At 37.1% G+C, this 25,631-nt stretch overlaps 10 protein-coding genes across 10 annotated transcripts; 5 read left to right on the top strand and 5 right to left on the bottom strand.

Moving 5' to 3' along the window:
- Positions 1–9,191: 9,191 nt before the first annotated feature.
- Positions 9,192–10,978, bottom strand: B0P05DRAFT_476690 (uncharacterized protein; the record flags this gene model as incomplete). The annotated part of the gene is made up of 3 exons (XM_051574921.1): positions 9,192–9,352; positions 9,480–10,314; positions 10,352–10,978. The coding sequence occupies 3 exons, from the start codon at positions 10,976–10,978 to the stop codon at positions 9,192–9,194; spliced, it is 1,623 nt and encodes a 540-aa protein (XP_051431757.1).
- Positions 10,979–12,209: 1,231 nt separating this feature from the next.
- Positions 12,210–13,293, top strand: B0P05DRAFT_581076 (uncharacterized protein; the record flags this gene model as incomplete). The annotated part of the gene is made up of 3 exons (XM_051582068.1): positions 12,210–12,222; positions 12,275–12,976; positions 13,067–13,293. The coding sequence occupies 3 exons, from the start codon at positions 12,210–12,212 to the stop codon at positions 13,291–13,293; spliced, it is 942 nt and encodes a 313-aa protein (XP_051431756.1).
- Positions 13,294–13,495: 202 nt separating this feature from the next.
- On the bottom strand, positions 13,496–13,687 carry B0P05DRAFT_476660 (uncharacterized protein; the record flags this gene model as incomplete). Its single annotated transcript, XM_051574917.1, has 1 exon — positions 13,496–13,687. One exon carries the CDS (start codon positions 13,685–13,687, stop codon positions 13,496–13,498), a length of 192 nt encoding a protein of 63 aa, XP_051431755.1.
- Positions 13,688–14,445: 758 nt separating this feature from the next.
- B0P05DRAFT_590272 (uncharacterized protein) lies at positions 14,446–14,826 on the bottom strand (the record flags this gene model as incomplete). The annotated part of the gene is made up of 1 exon (XM_051582794.1): positions 14,446–14,826. The coding sequence occupies one exon, from the start codon at positions 14,824–14,826 to the stop codon at positions 14,446–14,448; it is 381 nt and encodes a 126-aa protein (XP_051431754.1).
- Positions 14,827–20,639: 5,813 nt separating this feature from the next.
- On the bottom strand, positions 20,640–21,123 carry B0P05DRAFT_555479 (uncharacterized protein). The gene is made up of 2 exons (XM_051579800.1): positions 20,764–21,123; positions 20,640–20,717 (listed from the first exon to the last, which is right to left on the bottom strand). Exons 1-2 carry the CDS (start codon positions 21,099–21,101, stop codon positions 20,681–20,683), a joined length of 375 nt encoding a protein of 124 aa, XP_051431753.1. The 5' UTR covers positions 21,102–21,123; the 3' UTR covers positions 20,640–20,680.
- Positions 21,124–21,482: 359 nt separating this feature from the next.
- Positions 21,483–21,647, bottom strand: B0P05DRAFT_476586 (uncharacterized protein; the record flags this gene model as incomplete). Its single annotated transcript, XM_051574913.1, has 1 exon — positions 21,483–21,647. A coding segment is annotated over one exon (165 nt), but the record flags the coding sequence as incomplete, so codon positions are not given.
- A 595-nt stretch (positions 21,648–22,242) lies between these two features.
- Positions 22,243–22,524, top strand: B0P05DRAFT_476655 (uncharacterized protein; the record flags this gene model as incomplete). The annotated part of the gene is made up of 1 exon (XM_051574916.1): positions 22,243–22,524. A coding segment is annotated over one exon (282 nt), but the record flags the coding sequence as incomplete, so codon positions are not given.
- On the top strand, positions 22,513–22,923 carry B0P05DRAFT_444901 (uncharacterized protein; the record flags this gene model as incomplete). Its single annotated transcript, XM_051573790.1, has 1 exon — positions 22,513–22,923. A coding segment is annotated over one exon (411 nt), but the record flags the coding sequence as incomplete, so codon positions are not given.
- A 1,217-nt stretch (positions 22,924–24,140) lies between these two features.
- B0P05DRAFT_590266 (uncharacterized protein) lies at positions 24,141–24,466 on the top strand (the record flags this gene model as incomplete). Its single annotated transcript, XM_051582793.1, has 3 exons — positions 24,141–24,295; positions 24,336–24,409; positions 24,450–24,466. The coding sequence occupies 3 exons, from the start codon at positions 24,141–24,143 to the stop codon at positions 24,464–24,466; spliced, it is 246 nt and encodes an 81-aa protein (XP_051431749.1).
- A 392-nt stretch (positions 24,467–24,858) lies between these two features.
- B0P05DRAFT_476649 (uncharacterized protein) lies at positions 24,859–25,551 on the top strand (the record flags this gene model as incomplete). The annotated part of the gene is made up of 1 exon (XM_051574915.1): positions 24,859–25,551. One exon carries the CDS (start codon positions 24,859–24,861, stop codon positions 25,549–25,551), a length of 693 nt encoding a protein of 230 aa, XP_051431748.1.
- Positions 25,552–25,631: the final 80 nt, after the last annotated feature.

Raw genomic sequence — 25,631 nt, 5'->3', positions numbered from 1 at the left:
GATGATCTGGTTGTCGAGCAATGATCCATCAAAGATTGACATGGTTAAGCTGTGTTTTGAGCGTTTTTGCTCTAAATATCATATAGAATGTGTTGGAGATGAACTTTCAAAAGACATCTTGAGCTATCTGAGTGCTATCAAAGCATATAAAAGTAAGAATATAGGTACTTTATAATATGAATGTGGGAGCAAGTGGACATAGGACATACAGGATGGTTATATGTGGAGATTGAAATAGAATGATTCCAGTTCTTCCTCCCACCGCATAAAGACGCAGCTTTATGGCTTTGGTGTAGTGACAAAAGCTGCAGAACTTTGTTTTTTGAGCCTTTCTGTATAAAGAACACGATAAACTTGCTGCTAAAGTAATGAGTAAACAGGCAAAAATGTTTATAGGGTTTTTTCATCTATATCTCCTCAACTCTATGGTATAGTTAGCAAACAAGTACATTCATTGCGAACTAGAGCCTTTGGCACACATTTTGAGTGTCTATGCTTGTTGGCAGCTTCATTTTTGTCTTGTAGCGTCAATAAGAAGCTCCAAGTAGCTGTCAGCTCGATAATCTTCGTGAGTAGTACCCTTTGGATCAGAGTGATTTTCGGCCATTTAAAGCATTTATATGAGCATAAACAGGCTCTATGCTACCTTTATATGTCTATGAAAAAAAACAGGATTTGTATGGATTGTTATCATTTATGTTGTTGAGGCATTTCTCGTCCTGGAGACTTTGTCAAGCAAGTAATCAAAGTGATATTGAATTATTTCTTTGAATAGAATATACTATGGAGAGCACACTTGATCCACCTATATCAAAGAAAGAGAATGTTTGCTTATAGAAAAATGTTAAAGTGCTAACGAATGAATTTGGCTCATAGTTTTATGGCTCGTTTTTTTCTCTCTCTTGTACATCGGCGTACATTTACTGCAGCCTTTGTTGCTTTTTTTTTTTTTTTTTTTTTTTTTTTTTTTTTTTTTTTGTATTCCGTTTCGTGTATAAGCAACAGCTGTTAGCTCCTAAGTAGATTGGCCTTGTTTTTATTTCATATTCTCAAAAAAAGAAAAAAAATCACTTTGACATTTCTTTATGCTCCAAGAAAAGACGTAATGATATTTCTGCATTATAACAGTTTGATCAGTTTACAACAACCAAGAAGCAAATGTATAAAAACAGCAGTTGGTCATTATTTCTTATGAATGATTGTGGATTCTTGATTTACAAATAAGCAAGCACTGTCTATCTTGTCTTCTTTGCGAATGTATTTATGCCTTTTTGTAGTCAATTGATCATTTTGCATAAAAAGTCTGTTTTTATATAAAGCTCTGTCTACTTAATTTACAGTGTCTATTGGTCTACACAAAATAATCTTATAGCAGGAGCATAAGTCTCTAGTCTAAGAATGTACTCAATCCAAATGAAAAAAAGTAGCTCATGAAATACGATTGATGCCCAAAAAAAAAAAAAAAATACTCTTTTGTCTCATGTATTGTAGCATTTGGATGTTTCTGACTGTATGTTATTATTATTCTTGCTATTATTATCGGAAAAAGTGATCACAAAAAAATAAGAAAGGCAACACTTGTTATGATATAAGACATAAATCGTGGACTAGTGCTAGCTTGATTCTTTCAAAAATGAATTTTATAGTCTTTTATCTCTAATTACGCCGGCAACGTATGGTGATGTCTTGAATTTATAGCAACTATTGATTATGTTGATTGAGATTTATTGAAAATGTTTACAAGACAATTATTTCTAGTACGCTGTGAACTGTGAAGAGGTTTATTAACTTGTTGCATTAAGAGACTTTGTTCAGTAAAGTAACAATAGTAGTTTTGTGGTATTAGTTATGCTTTTGATATCAAATATCAGTTGATATACAGTAGACAGTAGACAGTAGACAGTAGACAGTAGACAGTAAACAGTAAGCAGTAAAGAGAGCAAATTCGTATATAGCGCAAGCAACTTTGTGGTAGAATTCAGAGGATAAGCCTTATCGCTAAAGCTTAGTTCTGTTGGCTCTTTCCTCACAACAAACCTATCAGTGTTGACAAAGGGAAGCACAGGTAATGTTTGTGAACCCTTCTACCAATAATCCCTACAGGTCTACTATGTATCCTTCAAGACAATGCATAGTGCGTTTCCCTCTTTCGGTACTTTGCCTATCAGGAGTAGACGTTCGCGGAAGTTGGCCAACAACAGATACCCTTGTTTTACGCGATTCAATAAGCGGCATCAGTCTTCCTTCTACCAGCCAGTTACTCACAGAGATAAAATCAGAGAGAAGGTTCTTGTCAATAAGGATGTTCTTTTTTTTCTTTTTTTTCTTTTTTGCTTGTGTGTTCTTGTAGAGTACCCAGAAGACAGATAGACAAAAGAGAATCAGATGAATCAAGTATTGAAATGTATGCTAAATAGTCTCAGCCTTTTGATTTGTAAAGAAGAGACACCATAGTATTGCTTGGCTTGAAGAGAGGTGGAGACAGAGACTAACAATATTAGCTACATAAATTTAATGCTACATAATACCTTTTTTTTGTTTTGCATTTAAGTCTTGAGAATGAAAAATAAGATGAAAGAAAGACCAAAAAAAAAAAAGATTTTTTTCTAAACTCGCTTTTTATCATTTGCACTTGCTTTGTTCCCATGCTTTAGAGATGAGATCTTTTTGTTTATATTGGCTTCATTATGATGGCATAAACAACTTTGTTGATTTGGGTAACTTTCAAAGATCAATTTGCTCACAAGTATGTAAAAACTATACAAGTCTATATGCTTATTGACAATGTATTATGGCACACAGACAAGATAGAATCTATCATTTATCACTATCTGAAAATATCGTTCTAAAGAGAACATAACGGATACTTTGTTCTTACTTGTATCACAAAGTAAATCGTTTGTTTACATTATGTTGATTACTAAACTGATAGTCGAAAGTAACGCCTAGGACCAGTCTATGATCTGTTTACATCAATGAATACGAGCTTTGTTACAAAAGAAAGTTTTTAGGGAAAAGCTACTAATTGTCACACGGGTTCGATATGATTTTTCCATGCAATAAGCGCATGGATTTATGGTAATACTTTTCAAGCTCATGCTAAACGTAAAAGAGAGACGAAAAGAGATATTTAATCATCAAAAATCAATAATAATCAATTATGATTTGTGTGAGAAATAAGCCTCCTTTTTGTGCTCTTTTCATTGTTGGCGTTATTTTTATCTTCACATGAAAGAAAAAAGCGGAGAATGATTATAGTTTAAATTCCTCTGTCCCAGAATGAATTCTGTATCAATTGATATCATAGACGAGTTTTATTATTATTATTATTATTATTATTATTATTATTATCAAACATAAAGAGAGAAACATTTAGTTCAATCATAGATGATCAGCTCATGTTATAGAAGAGAAAGGAGAGAAAAAGGGATATTTTTACGTTTAAAAAACTGAAAAGTGCAGTGTCAATTTTTTTTTTTTGTAGTTGGATTTTATTTACAATATTATTGATTAGTCACACATCGCAGAGAGGTGGGACGTCAAAAAACAGGAGTAAAGAAAGATGAAGTAAAGATCATACAATGATCAGGGCTATTTTAGCAAGGAGTGATTTTTTGTAGCTAAGGCTACCTGGTAAATTGTATCTGAAATGATACAAGAATGTTCAAAAGCAACCTGGTTAAGAATCAGGTTCCAATAGGATTTCCAGATATTCCATTGAGCTATCGCAACGATGGATACAAGCTTGGAGCGGTTTGTAATGGCAGGCGGAAAGGCTTGAAGAGTGAGGACCTTGTGGAGGGAGGACGGAGTAAAGTATACCAGAGGGTAGTAGCAGTTCAGTATTTCCAACCAAATACTCCACTTGGTAGAGCAGTGGGCTATGAAATGATCATACGATTCCGGTTGTGATTTGCACAGCCGACAGACAGGAGTAGAGACAGTATCAATCTTGAAAAGTTCGGACGCAGTGGGCAGTTTCTTGTGAAGCACACGATACCACAGTGTTCTAGCCTGAGGGAGCATTGGAGTCCTCCAAAACAGAGAGAGCGAAGTACGAGAAGCCTTTATTCGGGATTTAGCTTTGACTTCATAAGGATGCAGGCAGAAATCCTTAGAAGTGAAAGAGCGCCACAATCTTGTGTCAGTTAATTGCTTGGTCAAAGCATCATAGACAGATACAGTAGATGGTGTCACATCTTGTGTAATATATTGCCACAGGAAAGATTGAAGTTTTACTGTTCGTCTGCGAAGAACGTCTATAAAGAGCTGATGGCACAATCCTGGTAATGTCCCATATTCATGGCGAACCTTCAGGCGTAACCGGTTACTCTGTTCGTCAAAGAGGAAGAAGAGAGATGCTGGTACTTTTGAATGTCGATGAAGCCAGTGGTTCTGAGGTACCTCTTGAAACATGTTAATTAGCGGAAAGTAAAGCAAGTTGGCTAGGGGCACATTATCAAGTTTGAAGTTGATACCAAAGTGATCAAAGGCAGCATAAATACCATTGACAACTGAAGTGGGATGACAAAGATCATGGCGGCGAAGAGTTCTAGAGAAAAAGGGTAGCAATGTATTGTCAGCATCCGGAGACATGATGCCAAAGTGTTCTGTCATAAGCACTCGGAGCTGAGTAGGTAGATTAGACGAACTAAACAGAGTAAAGACCCATCTCATCTGCAGCACCAAGTATTGTGTGATAGGGTTGAGAGCTCCTACACCACCTTGATCCTTAGGGAGACATAACTGGTCAAAAGAAATATAAGGAAACTTCTTTTGCCACACGTAGGCATAGATAATCGAACGAAGTTCATTCAGAAATCGCTTGGTAGGCGCAAACAGCCGAAAGCAGTACCAAATTTTGGATAAAATCAAAGTGTTGGCAACGGTAGCTCTTCCTTGAAGCGAGAGGTAACGCTGAGAGTAACCATGAACCCGTGTACGCACTTGTTCCAATAACGTATTCTGGACACGATTCCGTTGAGAATTTGTGTATGGCATATAAAAGCCAAGGTATCGAAAAGCAGAAGGGGAATAATGGTGGTAGTATGTTTCGATATCGTGACTCAAAAGCAAAGATTCCCAAGATTCTGACTTGACTCCACTCAGTGAGAAAGCTTCCGTCTTGTGCTTGTTAAATCTTGCATTTGATACAGCACTATACTTAGTCAAGTGATGTTGGAGACGCATAAAATCAGTGGCATCCTTCACAAACACACAGATATCATCAGCATATGCGATGCACTTGATCTGTTGAGATGTAGTGCTCATTGTCGGGACATAACCTTGATATGTAGGGTCTTGCTGGATTGAAAGGATCAGCGGTTCCAAAGCGATGTTGAACAATAAAGGGGACAAAGGATCGCCCTGCCTTAACCCACGTTGCTGATGTACTGGACCCGTAAAGGATCCGTTGACATTGATTGCTATTGAGTTATCAAAGAACAAATTATAGATACTTTGTATAAATAAGGTAGGGAAACCTAGGGACACAAGAGCTTGTTGAAGATATGTTGGTAATACTCAATCATAGGCTTTCTCCTGGTCGAGAAGCAAACCTACACCTTGATGATGTTCATATCTTGCTTGTTGTAGAACCAAGTGGACGTACATCCCATTTTCGCCAATAAAACGTCCTTGGATAAAGCCCTTTTGAAGCGGGTTGATAATTCGATTCATTATAGGAGCTAGACGTTGGGTAATGAGCCTTGTAAAAATTTTACCATCACAGTTGATCAATGAAATTGGTCTCCAATTTTTAATTCTGACAAATCACCTTTCTTGGGTAGCAAGCGCACTCTGATTTCCTTCCATGACTGAGGGAAAATTCCTTTTGTCATGGCATCATTGTATACCTGGAGTATCAGGGGCTTCAAACAAGGAAAACCAAACAAGAGTTGAAGGTATATATACCCTAGTCCATCACTACCTGGGCTACTTTGTTTTGGGCTACGCTTTGTCATTCTGACAATATCCTCCCAATCAAATTCCATTTGGAGCAGATTTGCTTCATCCTGATTAACTTTACTTGGAAAGTGAATATTACCTAAATACTCTTGTATTTGATTCATAGGTACTGCATCAATCGCATATAGGTCTTTATAAAACCGTTGTACAATATTCTGCATTGTCGATTTGGTGGTATGTACAATTGTTGGTGTTTCAGAATTGCTATCCTTGAAGCCAGACATATATTGTTGGACTGTTCGACTCTGATGTATTTTTTTCAAGTACCCAGCTGTTGTGAACATATAGAATCTATATGCATATGATGATCTGACATTAAATAAGTCTTCATTTACATACTAAAATACATCATAATCAATTTACATCAGAAATAGGCATAAAAGAACCTCTTGTACTAAATAAGACAATGTATCTTTTAATAGATCAAGACGTATAACCGAAATCCATAATTTACATTATTTAATTAATTTAAAGTAGTCTATGATAATAGAGACTCAGTCATTTGCATGAACTCTACTACTACTTACTCCGACATCTCTTCATATATAAATACCTAGAGAATGAAGAGCTAGAAAAAGGGATAGATATTTTTGGATAATAAACCTATACAAGTTCTAATCGACTTCTTTGTTTTTATCTTCTCTCTTACATCACAACACCAGCATTGCACTCACCATTCTCTTGCCAGCGAAGACCAGCCTTTAGAATAGCTATTTCAGCCAGCTCTTGTTGTAGTATCTGTAGCTCATTGTCAATAGGTGGAATTACCAAGCGCTGAACGTCTGGAGGAGGCTTTGTGCGTAGTAAACGATTGCGTTTCTTTTCTAAAGCACGAATTCTCTTAGTACGCCAATCAACGTAATCCACTGAATATCCTCTAATGATTGACTTGGCTTTGTGTTTTACTTCATCCCATTTTTCTTGGGGCGATATATTCTCATCAAATCCCTGAACCAAATGTTGTATATTCCTCTCTAATGTATTTTGTAGCTTAGGGTGGGAAGCATACACTGGATTGGCACGCCATAGTCCATGATCAAACTGGGATTGGCCCAAGAGTAAGGATGTGTGTAATATGGAATGGTCTGACCATTTCGCTCCTAATATGGTAATAGATGATTCTGATGCGCATTGGTACAAAATTTTACCCAAGTATATATAGTCTATGACAGTCATCACTAATTCACTTGAGACGGTGCGTTGAAAGGTGGGAACTTCGTGAAGGCCATTGATGGCCAAAGCATTTTGAAAATTTGCTTGCAAGAGAGCTAACCATTGCGTTGATGTTGAAGACGAATCATAATGGCGGCTGAGGACTGAGTAATTAAAATCTCCTGAAATAATCAGTCTGTCAAAAGAGATAACTGATCGAAAATCATGGAGCATTTGTGTTAGATTGCTAAAGAATGTTCGACGTTTTGTAGCAAGGCCTGCCGGTGCATAGACGTTCAGAACAAAGAAAGGTTCATAGAAATAATGTGGATGTTCAACCATGCATAGTTGAAATCGATCGGATGTAAAGGATGAGGAAGTGTCGATGATAGAGATGTTGTAATCGGTAGAGAAGGAGAGTATGCCCACATGACTGGTCCAATGGGACTGTGTAGGTTGAAAGAGGATGTTGAGGTTATCTATAGTTGAAGGAGTGGAAGCATGAGTTTCTTGAAAGCACAATATAGAGAAATTCTGCATTCGAAGGTATCGTATACAGTGGTTACATTAAGTGTCCCATAAAACTCATTTATAAGCATAAATTAATATATTTTCGTCGTATTGACCTTGTGTTAGTATCAGAAAAAGCGCATTTTTTTGCTGGCTACTTCAATTTCTCTATTTAGTAAGAGATACCACTTTTGGACAACTTAGGTAAAAAAATGACGTAGCGTTTTCAAGAAAATTTCCTGCAAAACTTGAATACCTTATTTTCTTCGGCGAATAAGCATTCTCAATCGTGCGTTTTCCACATTCTTCGGCAAATCCTAGCACAACCTACCCAACTACATATAGATACGGCAAGCTTCTCAGAAAAAAATTCTCTTTTCTTCATTCTATATACATACCTTTTCTCCTTATTATCATGCCTTACAGCCTCCCATACGATAAACGAAACAATGTCAAATCTGCACTTTTATCTGGCAAATCGATTCGTCAGGTCTCAAAACTAACAGTTGTTGCCAAATCAACAGTTTCTCGTATTAGAAAAGAGTTGCCAGAAATGAAAACTTGCACTGGTACCGGTAGACCATCAAGAGTAGGTCATCTTACGGCTTGTTTGCTACGAATAAAAATCCGAACTGGAGCATTGAAGAATGTCAAAGAAGTCCAAACTTGATTGTCTGGACAGGGTATTGCTTTGACGTATAGTGGAACAGTCTCTCTGATGAAAAGGGTAGGATTATACTCAAAGCTTAAGTAGAAGAAATTTTTTTTGAGAGTTTCTTAGCTTTCGAAGAGATACAAATGGGCCTTAACATATCGTAACTGGTCCGCAAATGAGTGGAAGAGTGTCGTTTTTACCGACGAGACGAAGATCAATCTTTGGGGATCAGATGGTGCAACATACACTTGGTTACAGCAAGGGTTTAAAGCGAGGCCCCATAACTACAAGCTATTGCTCAAGCATGGAGGTGGCTCTCTGATGATGTGGGGGTGCATGACATCTTCCGGAGTAGGATATGCCTCTCGAGTGCTTCAAAAGACAATGGATACCGATTGCTATTTGGAGATTCTAGGGTCGTCATACCTAGATACATTGGAGTATTATAGTATGGATCCACAAAAAACTATCTTTCAACAAGACAACGACCCAAAACACAAAGCAAAGGCTACCATTTCTTGGCTTAAAGCCCACAAAGCCCACTTTATTGCTGACTGGCCACCTAACAGGCCCGACTTGAACCCAATAGAACATCTTTGGAAACAGTTAAAGTGCAGGCTAGCCGGATATGATACAAAACCAAAAAATCTGGACGAATTGTGGTCAAGGGTCGAAAAAGAATGGTACAAATTTCGCAAGTGACATGGAGGTATACTATAGCAGCATGCCTCAACGTATAGAAGCAGTCATCAAAGCAAAGGGCGGTTATACAAAATTTTGAGCATTTCAAATAAAGAATAAATTTTGGTGAAACACAAATTTTCTCTCTTTTGAAATTGAAGCACTGTTATTGGATGCATTTAGGAGTAATTAGCAGTGCGATTATTATTGTCAATGTCTAGTTAATCTATGTGCCAAGTTTCAGAAGGATCAACGGAGTTTTTGTAGAGAAGGGTAAAAAAACAGGTTTTATGGGACACTTAATGTAACCACTGTATACTAGCCGTATCCCTTCTCTTCTGATTGGTTCTAAAGCGTACCTTAGTAGCTTTGAAAAAATCCTGGGAGCTGTATTTAGACCGAAATTTAAAGCTCAATAAGTGTACGTTGTTCCTTGGTTTTGAAATGCCAGATAAGGTCTGGAGGTTGGATGAATGGGAACTACTGTGTATGCATCCTTTAAGTCGAGTTTTACGATGAAATCTCCTTTTTCGATTAACTCTCTCAGCGCTTGTACCCCTTCCATCTTGAAGTGCTGAACCTGAATGAATTGACTTAATTTCTTGCAATCGAGAATTGGACATCTCTTTGTTGGTTCTTGAATTGTGAAGAACTTTGACAGGAATTGGTTTGAAAATGCTGGATTCTTGCATTTCTCTATAATTCCTGCTGTCAAATTTTTTTCCACTGCTAGTTTCGTCTCCTGTTGCTCCACTTGGTTGACTGGATGTTGCACTGTTCTCCATGGAACTGGGTTGGTGATAAACTGAATTTTGTATCCTTCTTCTACTATGTGTAAGGGCCAAGGATGAGAAGTAATCTTTTTCCAATTTTTCAAGAAATTTGTAATACGGCCACCTGGTAAGAAACCATCCTCTGGTATCGTATAGTTTACCTGTGTCGTGTTGACTAACTGGGGTGTTGGCGTCAGAGGTACTTGTGTTGGTACTAAATGTGTTGAAGTTGTTGTTTGGGATAAGGTGGTTTCCGGTGTTGTTAGTGATGATATTGTTAGTGGTGTGGTAGCTGGTGATGTTGGTGTAGTGAATGATGGTTCGGCTCTCTGATTGGTTAAGTCCATGTGATTCAACAGTGTTACTTTTATTGCTGGCTTGTTGTATTGTCGGTATAGTTGTTTGTGGAAGGCTGATTGGTTGTTGAGGTTCCGAATGTTCCACGACCTCGTCCTCTGGGCTGAAAATTTCCATGTTGGTATCTGTTAAAAGGTCTCGATCCTCTTCCATAGCCTCTGTTACTGTATCCTCTTCCTCTGTTATTGTAGGTGTTGTTGTTTGCAGCGCTTGAAAGTACTCTTTGTGCAAATCGTGCTTCATGGAGTTCTTTGACAAATTCAGTGTCAAAGATGTTGGATTTTCTAGCATCCTCTTCTTGTTCCAAATGTCTAAGACTTGCAGGTAGTCTAAGCGCTTTGGCACTAAGCTCTTTTGCTTCGTGATCCAAGTCTCTTGCATGGGAAAATCCAAAGACTGCTGCACGTTCTGCTTGGGACATAGCATCCATGAAGATTTGCTTTGTTCCTTCGTCAGCAAAGATATATTTCTCTTTGATAGACTCCAAAAGTTCATAGATCTCAGTCGATGTTCTTGCTTGGACTCGTGCTTCATCTGCATGTCTACTGGTTGCTGTGACGACTTGGTGGGAGTCGACTTTCCACCTCTTGAGGTCGTTGGTGAACTCCTTGTTGATTTGTGGAGTACTGGTCCATTCGCCGTGATTATACTTAGGGATGCATCTCTTAAAACGTTTGATATCGTCTTTGAGATCAGAGGTTGGTGTCTCGTCCAAAATCTCTCTGATCCTTTCTGGGAGGTCTTTTCCTCTGTAACTGTTTTCCCTTTGTTCATCTTTTTGTTTTTCAAATTCTTTGATAATATTAGCAACGTCTTCCCTTGTCAAGAGGGGTGTGGTTTCTCGTTCCATGTTGTTGAATTCATCATTATTGATATCACTCATAGTTTGTTCCACGACGCGCGGCTTTGAAAGATATAGGGAAGAAAGGGATTTTATTGGTTATTATTATATTTATAAAAAATAAAGCGTGGCTATGAGAGCATTTATCACATTAGGAGCTGAAGCGGAGGAAACTGAGATTATTGTAGGTACGACCAATAATAAAATTTTTTATTTGAGCAAATAGAAATTTTTATTGAGCAATAGATATTTTTTTTAACAATAATGGGTAAGCAAATGGGTAAGCTTGGTAAGCAGAATGGGTAAGCAAATGGGTAAGCTGGGTAAGCAAAATGGGTAAGCTGGGTAAGCTGGGAAAGTGATGATGGTTACACTACTTTTTTTTTGGTGTTTTTTGGTGTTTTTTTTTTTGATTGAGTTTTGTGGTATATTCTATATACTAACTATAAATCGAGCAAAAATAATTTTAAATCCTTAGGCTGCAATACTTAACCAGCACTGTCAGCAAGATATTCATATATTTCAGACAGGCTGTTAATTTGACCTTAGCAGTCATAGTAAAAAAAATCTCTCTTAATGAATTCAGACTCCACGAAAAGTATTAATTACTTGATTCGTGATAGAATAGTGGACTCCTTCTTCTGTTTTGAATACTCAATAAAGAACCTAACGTTGTCTCATCGACTTGCAAGTTTTTATTGTTATTATTATTCACTAACCTATAGTCCACAAGTTTTTCCCTATTTCTTTCTTTTTTAATTGATTTAGTTGTAATTCGTCTTCAATTCTATTTCATTTCATTTCATTTCATTCTGCGTTCCATGTCAATGTCGTTGGAAACACAAAATTCAATGCCCCAACTGGTTGCTATAATCGACACATGTTTTGTTTGCTCAGAAACCCACAGCACTGTACAAAAATTACAGGATCATCTTTTGAACCACCAAATCAAAGCGAAAAAACGACCAAAAAATGTTAAACGACCAAAGGATAGCAGTGTTTGCATTGTACAGAGCGACGATGATCATCAGCAGATTGAAAAACACTTTGGCGGCTCTTCATGCTTTGAACATTTCAAGGAGTTGAAACAATTAGAGAATCATTTTCGTAAACATCATTCTGAATGCATGCCTCAACTACCAACGCAACAAACAAATGAAACTGAAGAGTCACAGCCAGAAGTAGATAGTGATGACGAATCTCAAGCATACGGAAAACGAAGTGCGTCGGAAAGTTTAAGCTTGGATTCGAAAGCAGAATTAATGAACCCATCATGTCTCTCTTTTGTTCTTCCATCCGCCGATGATCGTCTCGTTATTGATTGTTTTGATGTCTCAGCTGCATTTTATAACTTTCAGCAGTCAATTTTGACTCACAAATGGAAACTCTCTCTTGAGGATCATATTCATTGTGCCATGGCTTCAACTTCAATCTTACTCTTAGCACCCAATCGATACCCAGCTGACTTATTACCATTTTTTGACGAGCAACAAATTAACTCAACAATTGGTCATATTGAATTAAAGTATGATTTGAAGAAGCCAACAATGGACGTTGATTTGGTAACGAAAGCGGTAAAGATATTGCAAGATGTGATCTCGAGAACGATATCAAGGGAAACAGCTGAGATTAACTTGTTGACATTAGAAGCTGGTGAAAAAGAGCACAAATTTCTCAAAGCGATTGCGGCGTTGGTGAAGAAATTGCCTAGAGTATCAATTCAAGAAGAAGTAAAGGAATTGGAGCTTTGTTCCCGTTTTGTTGATCCCTTTTTATGCGAGTTATTCGACGATCCAGATGCTGGAACTTTTTTCAGGTGGACAAATGAATTGACAGTTGAATCAAAAAAGAACCAAAGTTCGTTAAACTGGAGACCAGACATCGCCATAACAAGACTACAGGGTTTTAGGTGGAGGTACAATCTTGGTTTTGGTGAGGCGAAGCCAGCTCAGCCAGATTCCAACCACTTTGCGATTTGTAAAGATCTTTTACGTGTGGGTGTTTTCTGTAAAAACTCAATTGATTCACAGAACATGGATGGTGTGATGGGGTTACAAATTGTTGGAAGAACCATAACATAAAACGTTATGGTTTTACCTGCCACTGGCATCTACGGAATGTATGAATTAGGGGAAATTCAAGTACCCAGTTCCGTAGCCGATATCCCAAAGCTCTTAATGGATATGGCTACGGTTTCATACATTCTTGATGTCTTTGGCAGGGTATGCGTTCCTGCAGTCACTCCCATCACTACAAAACAAACGCCAGCAACCATTAGTGATGAGATTTTGACCCAAATTTTCTCAAGTACTCAAAGTAGAAAACGCCCCTGTCACTTGAAACATCACTATAATTAGTATAGAAATAAATATGTACGATACCATTTTTTTTCTATAAATAGTCTTTTGTATTTTTTAAAGTGTCATTAAGTAAAAACTTACCACTTTTGGTAGTTCTTCATCATCAAAGAAAAATTAATTGCTGAATGGATCAATGGAAAAAAATTATTAGCAGTAGAAAAAAAAACCAAAGGAGTTTTTTATTTATTTATTATCTTATTTATAACCTTTCCATGTTGCGACATTTTGGAAATTGTCTTTGGGAATGTCGAATCCAACATCTACAGTTTTTTGCTGTAACTGTTTTTGCTGCTTCTTCAATTCTATCAGCAATCATTTCGTTCTTTCCAAGTGGAGTTTTGCGAACTACTAACTTGATTTTTGCCCAGCATTCTTCAATAGGATTCAGCATTGGTGAATAGGGGGGTAAAAGTAAAGCATAATGTCCACTATCCCTTATTGCTTTTAGGACTTCTGGTGTTCTGTGAATGGAGGCGTTGTCCATCACTATGTACATATTCTTTAATCCAATCTTGTTCAAAACAGAAATGATCTCTTCTACAAACAACACAAAGTGTGACGAATTAGTTCCATGAGGCAAGGCTCTTTTTGTACCAAGGGGAGTTTTTTGTTTCTTTCTACTTGATTTTGGAACTTGTTGCGAAAGAGCAATCAAGCCATAGGCTGACATTCAACCCAGGATACTCAGATTAGTTCCTTCTGCTTCTACATCCACTTCTGCAGGCTCACCTTTCTTAGACCACGCCACAGGACGTACCATGTTTTTCTTGAACCCATTTTCATTCACGAAAATGCATCTTTTTTTGTAAAAGTTCTCTTCATTCATTACATCGATATCTGTCGTAACGAAAAGAAGATTCAAGCCAACTCCAAAACCAAGGCGGTCACGTGACATCTCGAAGGTACAAGAAGGTTCTGGAAAGTAAAATGCTAGAAGGTTCTAGACAGCAAGTCACTTGATTACTAATCTCCGATTAGTAATCATGGTTCCGGAACTTTCCACAACTTTCTTATTTTCTTTATAGAATTATCCATAGTACTTAGTAGAAAAGTATAAATATAAGTTATCATCGTTATTCAATAAAGGAATCAATTAATTATCTCTTTACTCTTAATTAGTATTACTTAATACTATTAGTTGTTATAATATCAAGACGACATATCTTCAATAAATTGTCTACGTTGTTCAAGCGTATCATCAGAATTTCTATTTACAGACCTTGCTTGTGTACGAGTCAAAGTAAACTCAAGCTTTTCAGTAATGTGACGATATACAGTGGACTCGTTAATTGTTAAGCCTTGAAAAGTCTCACAAAGGGATTCTGTAGCATCTTTCACAATACATGTTGGATGCTTTTCAATAAATGCATGTAAATATTGTGAATGTTCCTCTGTCAATTTCACGGTATTTCCTTTACGTTTAACTTCAGAGGCTGGTTTGTAACCAGGTAAGATTGTTCCACCATTTTTTTTCCATTGATCTTTGAACTTATAAGCAGCTTTTAATCCAATGCCAGCTGTTGTGAACATATAGAATCTATATGCATATGATGATCTGACACTAAATAAGTCTTCATTTACATACTAAAATATATCATAATCAATTTACATCAGAAATAGACATAAAAGAACCTCTTGTACTAAATAAGACAATGTATCTTTTAATAGATCAAGACGTATAACCGAAGTCCATAATTTACATTATTTAATTAATTTAAAGTAGTCTATGATAATAGAGACTCAGTCATTTGCATGAACTCTACTACTACTTACTCCGACATCTCTTCATATATAAATACCTAGAGAATGAAGAGCTAGATATAGAAGATATATATTTTTGGATAATAAACCTATACAAGTTCTAATCGACTTCTTTGTTTTTATCTTCTCTCTTACATCACAACATTTTTTTCGATTAATTGCTTGGTTGTTTATCATGGTCAATACTCCTATAAACTCAAATAACTCAACTGGTTCTTCTGGTCAATCCTTCATGGATGGGTCTTCTCCTTTATCCGCTCCTAGCTTGGTCAACAATCAAGATAGTCAGATGGATGAGCAGCTAGAGTTTGATCTCGATAATCTGGTCACGTCTGGCATAGACGGTACTTCTGCTGTGCAAGAGCGTGGAATGATTGAAGATAACTTGACGTTGCTACGTAGTCAAATGGTGGAGGCTCTGCGTGCTTTTGGTGTTGCAAGATCTGCGGGTGATACTGAAGGCACTGACAAGGCTCTCAAGAACATAGAACAAATCAAGTCAAGCATCAAATGCATTGATGAGTACAGATCTATGTTGGGAAACATTGAAGGCACACCTTGGGTCAATCACTCTGATGTCAAGGTAAATGCTACCTCAAGATTGACAGGCGGACTATCACTAAGCCGAAGAGACCTACCCAAGTACCAGTTACTATCAAACTCGCACAAACCTTTCCCAGGAGAAGAAGCCTTTGAATCTGATGAGCATTTTCTGCGAACTTTTGAAAATGTAGTCTATTCATCATCACAAGACATAGAAACGGTCTGGAAGCGATATATCCTGCTCTGCTTACCATATGGCGACGATGCGTGGGCGCAAACCAACCTCAAGAATTGTAACTCATGGTCTGAAGCTCGGCAAGCATTCAAGAAACACTTTGGGTCCAAGTTCAAGGCCAGGGAATACAATACACAGGTGTTCACTATGACTATGCGTACCAATGAATCCATTGGAGGTTATACTAATAGGTTTATGCAAACAGTGTATAATGCTGGTATCCCCAAGGATGATCCTCGTGTGGCAGACAGATTTTTGGCTTCTCTTACAGCACCGGTACAGGCTCTCACTCGTCTTGCATGTATGAATGTACTGGGCAAGCAAGAGGAGGAAAATAACTCGTGGACGGTGGAAAACATTGCTGATATTGCTCGGGATATACTAGGTGATGATGTGGTCAACTATGGCTCCACTACTGCTATGTTCTCTGGTGGTGCTGGCTCTTCTCTGTCTTCGTCTACTAGTGGCTCAAGGGATAGTGAAAGAAGAAGTCGTCTTCAGAAGAAGAAGCAAATAGAAAGAAGCACACCGTACAGCAAGACTAATAAGACCTACTTTTGCAAGATGCACGGCTCCAATCCCACCCATGGCACTGAGAATTGTTATACCATTAACAAAAACAAGAACAAGGGAAAAGAGAAGGCGCAAGAAATCTTCGGAAAATCCAAGGATAATCCCTGTCGGTCTTGTGGTGAACAGTGGAGACCGGGTCACCGTTGCACAAGAAATCATATCCTTGCCCTGGCGTCGAGTTCAATGAGCGAACGCACAGAGGACAAGCAAAAAGAAAAGACGGATGATGACATCGAAGAGATGATCACAGACGATTGCTTTGACTGTAAGTACACAAACGAGATCAAAGCGAAAGATGCTTTACATAAAGACACTTTTGACTTATTGACACCTATCATTATAGAAAACCACAAGATGATGGCAAAGGTTGATACCGGAAGCACACATACTTTTATAAAGTTAGACTCGCTTAGAGCTAAATTAAATATAAGCAAAATAAACAAAAATATTAGTGGTTTCTTTAATTGCTTGTCTAAAGACAATAAAATTTCTCGTATTGGTATTACAGATCCTTTGACTATAAAATATACAAATGGAATTTCATTCAGACACCAATTGGAAGTCATAGATTTTAATGATAGCTTTGACTTTGACATTCTTCTTGGTACGGACATTATGGGTAAATTGGGTATTGCACTTACAGGTGTTGCATACAATTTAGAAAATGATAGTGCTGATCCAAATGATAAAGACTCTATCTTTTCTAATGCAAACATCGTAACAACTGATACACCTGAACCTGATAATTCACCTGCTGGATCTACTGAGGAGGTTGCACAGTTTATGGCTTCCATCCAAGATGCTATTGATGAAAATCAAAAGATACCAGTAGAGTCATTTTGTCCTATTCCAGAATCCATTATCAAGTTGCCCACACCTGAAGGAGCAACCGCTTATCGTCGTCAGTACAGCATCCCGCATACATTGAGGCCTGTCCTAGATGAACAGATAAATGAATGGCTTAGAACAAAAACAATAGAGAAGTGTGGTGTCAATACTTCTTTTAATAGCCCGGTGTTACTTGTACCTAAAAAGAACAAACAGGGTGAAATTGTCAGCCATCGAGCTTGTTTGGATGTTAGACTTTTAAATAAGATCTTACCACCAACATATAACTTTGAAGTGCCACTGGTGAGAAACATTTTTGAAAACTTAAGAGGCAAGAAGATTTTCTCAACTCTTGATCTCTCTAATGCATATCATCGCTTTAAAATCCATCCTCCAGATGCGCATAAATTAACATTTTCTCATAAGGACAGCAATACTGCTTCATCAAGGGATGCTTTGGACTAAAGAGCCTAACTTCTCAATTCTGTAAGGTTATGGCCATTTTGTTTGAGGGTATGGATTGCGTTCAATCTTTTGTTGATGATTGTATCGTGGCCAGTGAAACACCCGAGCAACATGCCAAAGATGTCAAAATGGTGATAGACAGATTGATACAAGCCAAATTGATTTTGAATCCAAAGAAATGTGTTTGGTTTCAGCAGTCAGTTAGGATGCTTGGATTTGTGGTCAATGCAGATGGGATTATGGTTGATAAAGCCAAACTCACTAACGTTGAATCATGGCCAGTACCAAAGACAGCGAAACACATTCAACAGTTCATGGGGTTAATCAATTATTTTAGAGAATTTGTACCGATGATCTCTACTGTTGCTGAGCCTTTGACTAGATTGAGCCATGCAAAGAACGTAGAAGAGCTGTGGTCTGATGAGCAAACTAAGAGCTTTAATGCCTTGAAAGCCATCTTACACTCAAATATGCTTTTGCATTATCCTGATTTCACCAAAGAATTCTTTGTTGCCTCTGATGCTTCTCAGTATGGTATATCCGCTGTATTATTTCAGAGAGATGATAAGGGTAGAGACAAATATATTAGTTTTGTGTCCAATGCTCTATCACCCTCACAACGCAGATGGAGTGCTACTCATCGTGAGTTATATGGTGTTCTGATGGCTTTTCGTCGCTTCCATCAATATATTTGGGGACGCAGATTTACATTGCACACAGATCACAAAGCATTGATTTATATGCATACTCAACGAGATTGCAACAATATGATGTTGAATTGGTAGAAGAAATTCTGACTTATGACTTTGACGCTGTGCATATTCCTGGTATCCTTCTTAAACTGCCAGATTTGTTGAGTCGTTTGTATTCCCCTCTCGATAATTTCGATGGTAATCACAAACTGGTGGAGGGTAGCACTGACAGTCAAAAACGAAATGAACAAGCTGCCAGAATAAAACGAGTGACTATTCGTAGGAAGAAATATAGCAGAGACAAAAACCTGCATGTTCTTACCACACAACTTGTTGAGCAGACTAAGAAATCATTAGATTACTTCACACCGCCTGAGACTGAAAGAGAAAAGCTCTTGCGTGATGTGCACACTTTTGGACACTTTGGCAGTCATGCTATTGTTCGTGAACTGCACTCTCAAGGACTTCATTGGACAAATATGTATCAAGAAGCCAAGGAATTAGTAAGCTCATGTACTGAGTGCCAGAAGCATAACATTTCTAAAAGAGGTTACCATCCTTTGACAAGCATTGTTGCATTGCGACCATTTGATCATGTATCTGTTGACTCGTTAGGTCCTCTACCTGTCACTGGAACTGGAAATACTGAAATCTTGGTCTTGACTGACATCTGTTCGAAATACATCGTCGTCAGAGCGCTCAAGAATCAACAATCAGATACCATTGCCAATACACTTATGCAGATCTTTGGAGACTATGGATTTCCTCGTATTCTACAATCCGACAATGGCAGAGCATACCATAACTTGTTACTTGAAACTATTTCAAAAAAGCTCGGCATTGATCGCAGATACTCCACTCCCTATCATCCTAGAGGAAATGGAAGTGCTGAAGCTAGTGTAAAAATTGTTGAAAACACACTGAGAAAGATGTGTCAATCGAATAGTAAAGACTGGGATTATTACTTACCAGTAGTCCAGCTTTCTATCAACAACGCTATCAAGAATAAGACGTTGAGTTCACCCTTCTCATTGATGTTTGCACGCAAAGTTGGCTTACCTAAAAACTATGAAGAAAAGAACAAATATCCACTTCCTAGAGATATGATGACGCGCGATGATCTTGAGCAGCGCATTGATCACATGGAGAAGATTGTCTTTCCCGCTATCTTTGAAAGAACTCAAAAGATAAATGAGGAGCACACAAAGAGGTTTGATACGAAGAATATGCTTGTCGATATTGAACCCGGAACATATGTTATGGTAAGACTGCAAAAGAGACCGAGTAAACTGTCTCCATTATATGAAGGCCCCTATACTGTTGTAAGAAGAAACAAAGGTGGCTCATATGAATTAAAAGACGAGCAAAATGAATTATTGCATCGCAACTACGCACCTTCGGAGTTGAAAATCGTGACAATCGATGAATCAGCTATTGAGGACGAATACTTTGTAGTAGAAGATATTCGTGATCACAGAGGTCCACCAGGTAACAGACAGTTCTTTGTTAAATGGGCTGGATTCGGAGAGAAGGCCAACACTTGGGAACCTGCCTCCAGTTTCACTGACCCAACCATTATTGATCGTTACTGGACTAAAATTGAAAAGATCAAACAACTAGAGCAAGAAAGAACAAATGCCAAAATTAAGGACATATCTGCATCTATAAAAAATAATAAGAGTGTAAATAAGAAGACAGAAATAAGCAAGAGGGCTCTTCCTACCAGACAAAGTAGAGAAGAAGCATCTGTTGTAACAAGAGCTAGTAAAAGACTAAGAAAATAACTTGTGAAATGATAAGAGAAGAAAGATAAAATTTCCTTACGATTAGAAAACATATCACGCTAGACTCTGTACACAATTGCATTACATATGTTACAGTCAACTTGTAAATGCTGACATAAATGATAATTATGCGCATGAATTGATATGTTCACCTTTTAAAGAGCCGACTACAACTATCAAAGATAGATTGACTCTGGTGGAGGGTAATGTTGTGAACATATAGAATCTATATGCATATGATGATCTGACACTAAATAAGTCTTCATTTACATACTAAAATATATCATAATCAATTTACATCAGAAATAGACATAAAAGAACCTCTTGTACTAAATAAGACAATGTATCTTTTAATAGATCAAGACGTATAACCGAAGTCCATAATTTACATTATTTAATTAATTTAAAGTAGTCTATGATAATAGAGACTCAGTCATTTGCATGAACTCTACTACTACTTACTCCGACATCTCTTCATATATAAATACCTAGAGAATGAAGAGCTAGATATAGGAAGAGATATATTTTTGGATAATAAACCTATACAAGTTCTAATCGACTTTTTTGTTTTTATCTTCTCTCTTACATCACAACACCAGCTTCCTTTGCAGCTTTGGAAACCTTTAAATTTTTGTTTTGCAACAGAGAAATAAATTGAGCAACATCTTTTGGTTTATACTTAGTTGGTGTCCAAATCATACTAGGTAGAGGCGTTGCCTCTAAATCAATTTCTTCCATACCCACTGCTGTATTAAAATGACTATCATCTTCATCCTCGGACGAAGACTCATCCTCTGGAATACCTTCCATCTGGTACAACGACTTAATAGCCGCTCCATCTTGTTTTGGCTGGTATTCAGGTTCTTCGTCACAAGCGAACTCGCCAGAGGGTAGATAATGGTAGAATCTGGTTGTGGTGTACATTGCAAGTAATAATAAATAGGTTAATTTTATAAAAAGTATAAGAATGTGCAGAGTATTTATATCATTAAGAAAACACCTCAGCCAAAATGCCAAGACTCGTTACACCAGATTTGGAAAAGCTCTCAGGAAATGTATGCGACTCTAACTCTTGAGATATTTATTTCTGTATTAACCCACTGGTTTACAGTAATTCTACTGTTGGTTTTTTTTTCTACTGCTAATAATTTTTTTCTATTGATCTCAAGAAACTCTATTGTTAAAAAAAAATATCTATTGCACAGTAAAAATTTCTATTGCACAGTAAAAATTTCTATTGCTCAAATAAAATTTTCTATTGGTTAAGAAAAATTTCTCTATTTTTATTTTCCAAAAATTCTATTTTCAAACGCAATTCACTGTATCGAGACATCTATCCCAATAAGTTTCAACATGTCGTACCCATCCCTTACAGTCTTCTGTAGTGACTGTAGCGATGGCCTCAGCGATACGTGAAGTAAGAGTATCTGCTTTATCAAGAGGATTTCTACGTATATGTTTTTTGATTTTGTGCTTTTTTTATTGACACAAGCTCCATTTCTTCAGTGAGATCATTCACAGCTTCCTCCATTTCCACCTCTTGAGCTTGCTTCATTCCATCATAATCGAGAATCATTTCTATTGCACCATACTCCATGGCAACTATTTCTAATTCTATGTCATCGTCACTATCTTCAGACATATAATTATCGGCAGTAGGTTAGTAATGTATGAAATCCATGGTTTATGACGAGATTAATGAACTTTCAGTGAAACTAATCTAACTCAGGAACTAATTACGTCTAAAATAAAAAATGAGTAGGTCCGAAAGTGAAGTGGGTTAGTCTGAAATTGGAAGTGTAAAATGTCTGAAATTTAATTTGATTTCGTCCAATAAAAATTTGAGAACGTCCTAAATTTATTTGAAAAGGTCCGAAAACCAAGTAAAAATACTGTAGCCTCTGCTCTTATAATTCCTAGACTCATGGTTCTTCCCGATAACGATACGTTACACTCCAGGGCGGAGTCCACTAACCAGCCAAATCCAACCACCAAACCAACCTTTGCTGCTATTGCTAAGCGAGCCATACCTTTGTCTCGTCGACCGACTACCCAGCACTCTCTTATGAATCCAGTAGCCACTGTAGCAACCGCAGTATCCACCAATAAACCGACTGAAATTCAAACAAGAATTTGGCGCCATTCCTTGGCACCTAATGCTTACTTTTTGGACATCTCAAAGATTTCTCATCTCACCGATGCTCAACATTTTGACCAGATACTTAAAACGTCCTTTAGTCCCGACGATTTTTATGGAATCAAAGCGCTCGGCAGCCGTAATAACGGTCGTTATATTGAAATTAATCCTGTTCCTGAGATCGAGAAACAATTTTGTCAGAACGGCATTGTTTACGAAGAAGCCAATATTAGGCTCTTACCATGTAAGGCATTGGAAGGTGAGGGCAAAGTGATACAATTAAATTTGTCCGACATTCCCTTTTTGCCCAAAGACGATATACTCAGCGGACTCACCCAAACTTTACAACATTACGGCACGGTTCTAGACGTCGGTCTTAAATATGATGCAACATGGCGAGTGTTCATGGGTGCCGGATATGCATTGATTCAACAGACTCCTGAAAAGAGTTACCCACAGTTATCTCATACTTTAACATGGGAAGAGGGAGGCTATTTTTGCCATGCTACGTTCCCCGACATGCCCACTTGGTGCAGATACTGTCATGCTGAAGGACACACGAAATATGCTTGTCCTAAAGCTCTCGCTAGTATTACGTGTTACTCTTGCGATTGTGATGTTTGGGTTGTGAATGAAGATATAATAGAAGATAGAAAGAAAACAAAGAAATACAGTGAGACTGTTCAGTACTTCTTTATTACAAAAATAAATTGATTGTTGTCTAAAATGTATCTTTTCCAGGTTGTCTTTTATACTACCTGATTTATTGACTAATTATGATTACTGATTATTGATTACTTAACACCTTGACAGCGTGTGCCTGGGAATTGATTATGTAAATTTTCCTTTAATTCTCCTTGTTACCTAAAAGGTATAATCATGGTTTCCTTATTTGTAAATATACATATTATCCCAGTTATCGTTATTTACTGTCATTATACAATGCTTACCTTATATTTATGATGTATAGTGCTATAAGTGATTATTCATTTATATGATGAAAGATTATTTATTATATTTTGTATTGAAAGTGCTCAGATCACCACAATTGCTTTTGCCAGTTGTTGTTGGAACTTTGGATTATTGGCGTAGCCCGGATTCCCCCTGAAGAGTCCAGGTCCCATTTTAGACGGCCCGAAATTGAAGCTACTACTAATTAAAGCGTGGTCAGAGTATGCTGAATCCAGGTAAGAGACGTCGGATTCGGTCACTAGTGTTGTATACACAGCATTATTCATCCCTTCTTACACTAGTTATGCCTTAAAAGAGCAAGTATTAATATCATGTATAAATATATCTTTCAATCACAGTTTTATCCGCAGCTTCGATGGATGTCTTCCATCTTAGTTTAAACATGTTAAAGATCAGACCATCACATAATCACAAATTGACATCTGCATCAATACCAATGGTAGACGAGGTCTGTGCCCTGATCATGTACCCAGTTCTTGTGTACCTTAATCCATTCAACCGATTAGCTAGTGTATACACACTCAGTCCCAAATCAAGGATAATCAATTATCATACAAACAGTATAAATACAATACAAAATATAACCTTTAATAAAGCAGACTTCTTTTGGCCGTTTTGGTTCTAATCGACTTATTGATTTGACCATTTTATTAGTGATTATATCACACGAAATCAAATTAAATTTCAGACATTTTACACTTCCAATTTCAGACTAACCCACTTCACTTTCGGACCTACTCATTTTTTATTTTAGACGTAATTAGTTCCTGAGTTAGATTAGTTTCACTGAAAGTTCATTAATCTCGTCATAAACCATGGATTTCATACATTACTAACCTACTGCCGATAATTATATGTCTGAAGATAGTGACGATGACATAGAATTAGAAATAGTTGCCATGGAGTATGGTGCAATAGAAATGATTCTCGATTATGATGGAATGAAGCAAGCTCAAGAGGTGGAAATGGAGGAAGCTGTGAATGATCTCACTGAAGAAATGGAGCTTGTGTCAATAAAAAAAGCACAAAATCAAAAAACATATACGTAGAAATCCTCTTGATAAAGCAGATACTCTTACTTCACGTATCGCTGAGGCCATCGCTACAGTCACTACAGAAGACTGTAAGGGATGGGTACGACATGTTGAAACTTATTGGGATAGATGTCTCGATACAGTGAATTGCGTTTGAAAATAGAATTTTTGGAAAATAAAAATAGAGAAATTTTTCTTAACCAATAGAAAATTTTATTTGAGCAATAGAAATTTTTACTGTGCAATAGAAATTTTTACTGTGCAATAGATATTTTTTTTTAACAATAGAGTTTCTTGAGATCAATAGAAAAAAATTATTAGCAGTAGAAAAAAAAACCAACAGTAGAATTACTGTAAACCAGTGGGTTAATACAGAAATAAATATCTCAAGAGTTAGAGTCGCATACATTTCCTGAGAGCTTTTCCAAATCTGGTGTAACGAGTCTTGGCATTTTGGCTGAGGTGTTTTCTTAATGATATAAATACTCTGCACATTCTTATACTTTTTATAAAATTAACCTATTTATTATTACTTGCAATGTACACCACAACCAGATTCTACCATTATCTACCCTCTGGCGAGTTCGCTTGTGACGAAGAACCTGAATACCAGCCAAAACAAGATGGAGCGGCTATTAAGTCGTTGTACCAGATGGAAGGTATTCCAGAGGATGAGTCTTCGTCCGAGGATGAAGATGATAGTCATTTTAATACAGCAGTGGGTATGGAAGAAATTGATTTAGAGGCAACGCCTCTACCTAGTATGATTTGGACACCAACTAAGTATAAACCAAAAGATGTTGCTCAATTTATTTCTCTGTTGCAAAACAAAAATTTAAAGGTTTCCAAAGCTGCAAAGGAAGCTGGCATTGGATTAAAAGCTGCTTATAAGTTCAAAGATCAATGGAAAAAAAATGGTGGAACAATCTTACCTGGTTACAAACCAGCCTCTGAAGTTAAACGTAAAGGAAATACCGTGAAATTGACAGAGGAACATTCACAATATTTACATGCATTTATTGAAAAGCATCCAACATGTATTGTGAAAGATGCTACAGAATCCCTTTGTGAGACTTTTCAAGGCTTAACAATTAACGAGTCCACTGTATATCGTCACATTACTGAAAAGCTTGAGTTTACTTTGACTCGTACACAAGCAAGGTCTGTAAATAGAAATTCTGATGATACGCTTGAACAACGTAGACAATTTATTGAAGATATGTCGTCTTGATATTATAACAACTAATAGTATTAAGTAATACTAATTAAGAGTAAAGAGATAATTAATTGATTCCTTTATTGAATAACGAT

The sequence above is a fragment of the Gilbertella persicaria genome, assembly GCF_025201335.1.
Source record: "Gilbertella persicaria strain CBS 190.32 chromosome Unknown B0P05scaffold_42, whole genome shotgun sequence".
Classification (NCBI taxonomy): domain Eukaryota; kingdom Fungi; phylum Mucoromycota; class Mucoromycetes; order Mucorales; family Choanephoraceae; genus Gilbertella; species Gilbertella persicaria.
This window is presented reverse-complemented; position numbering and strand designations above follow the sequence as displayed.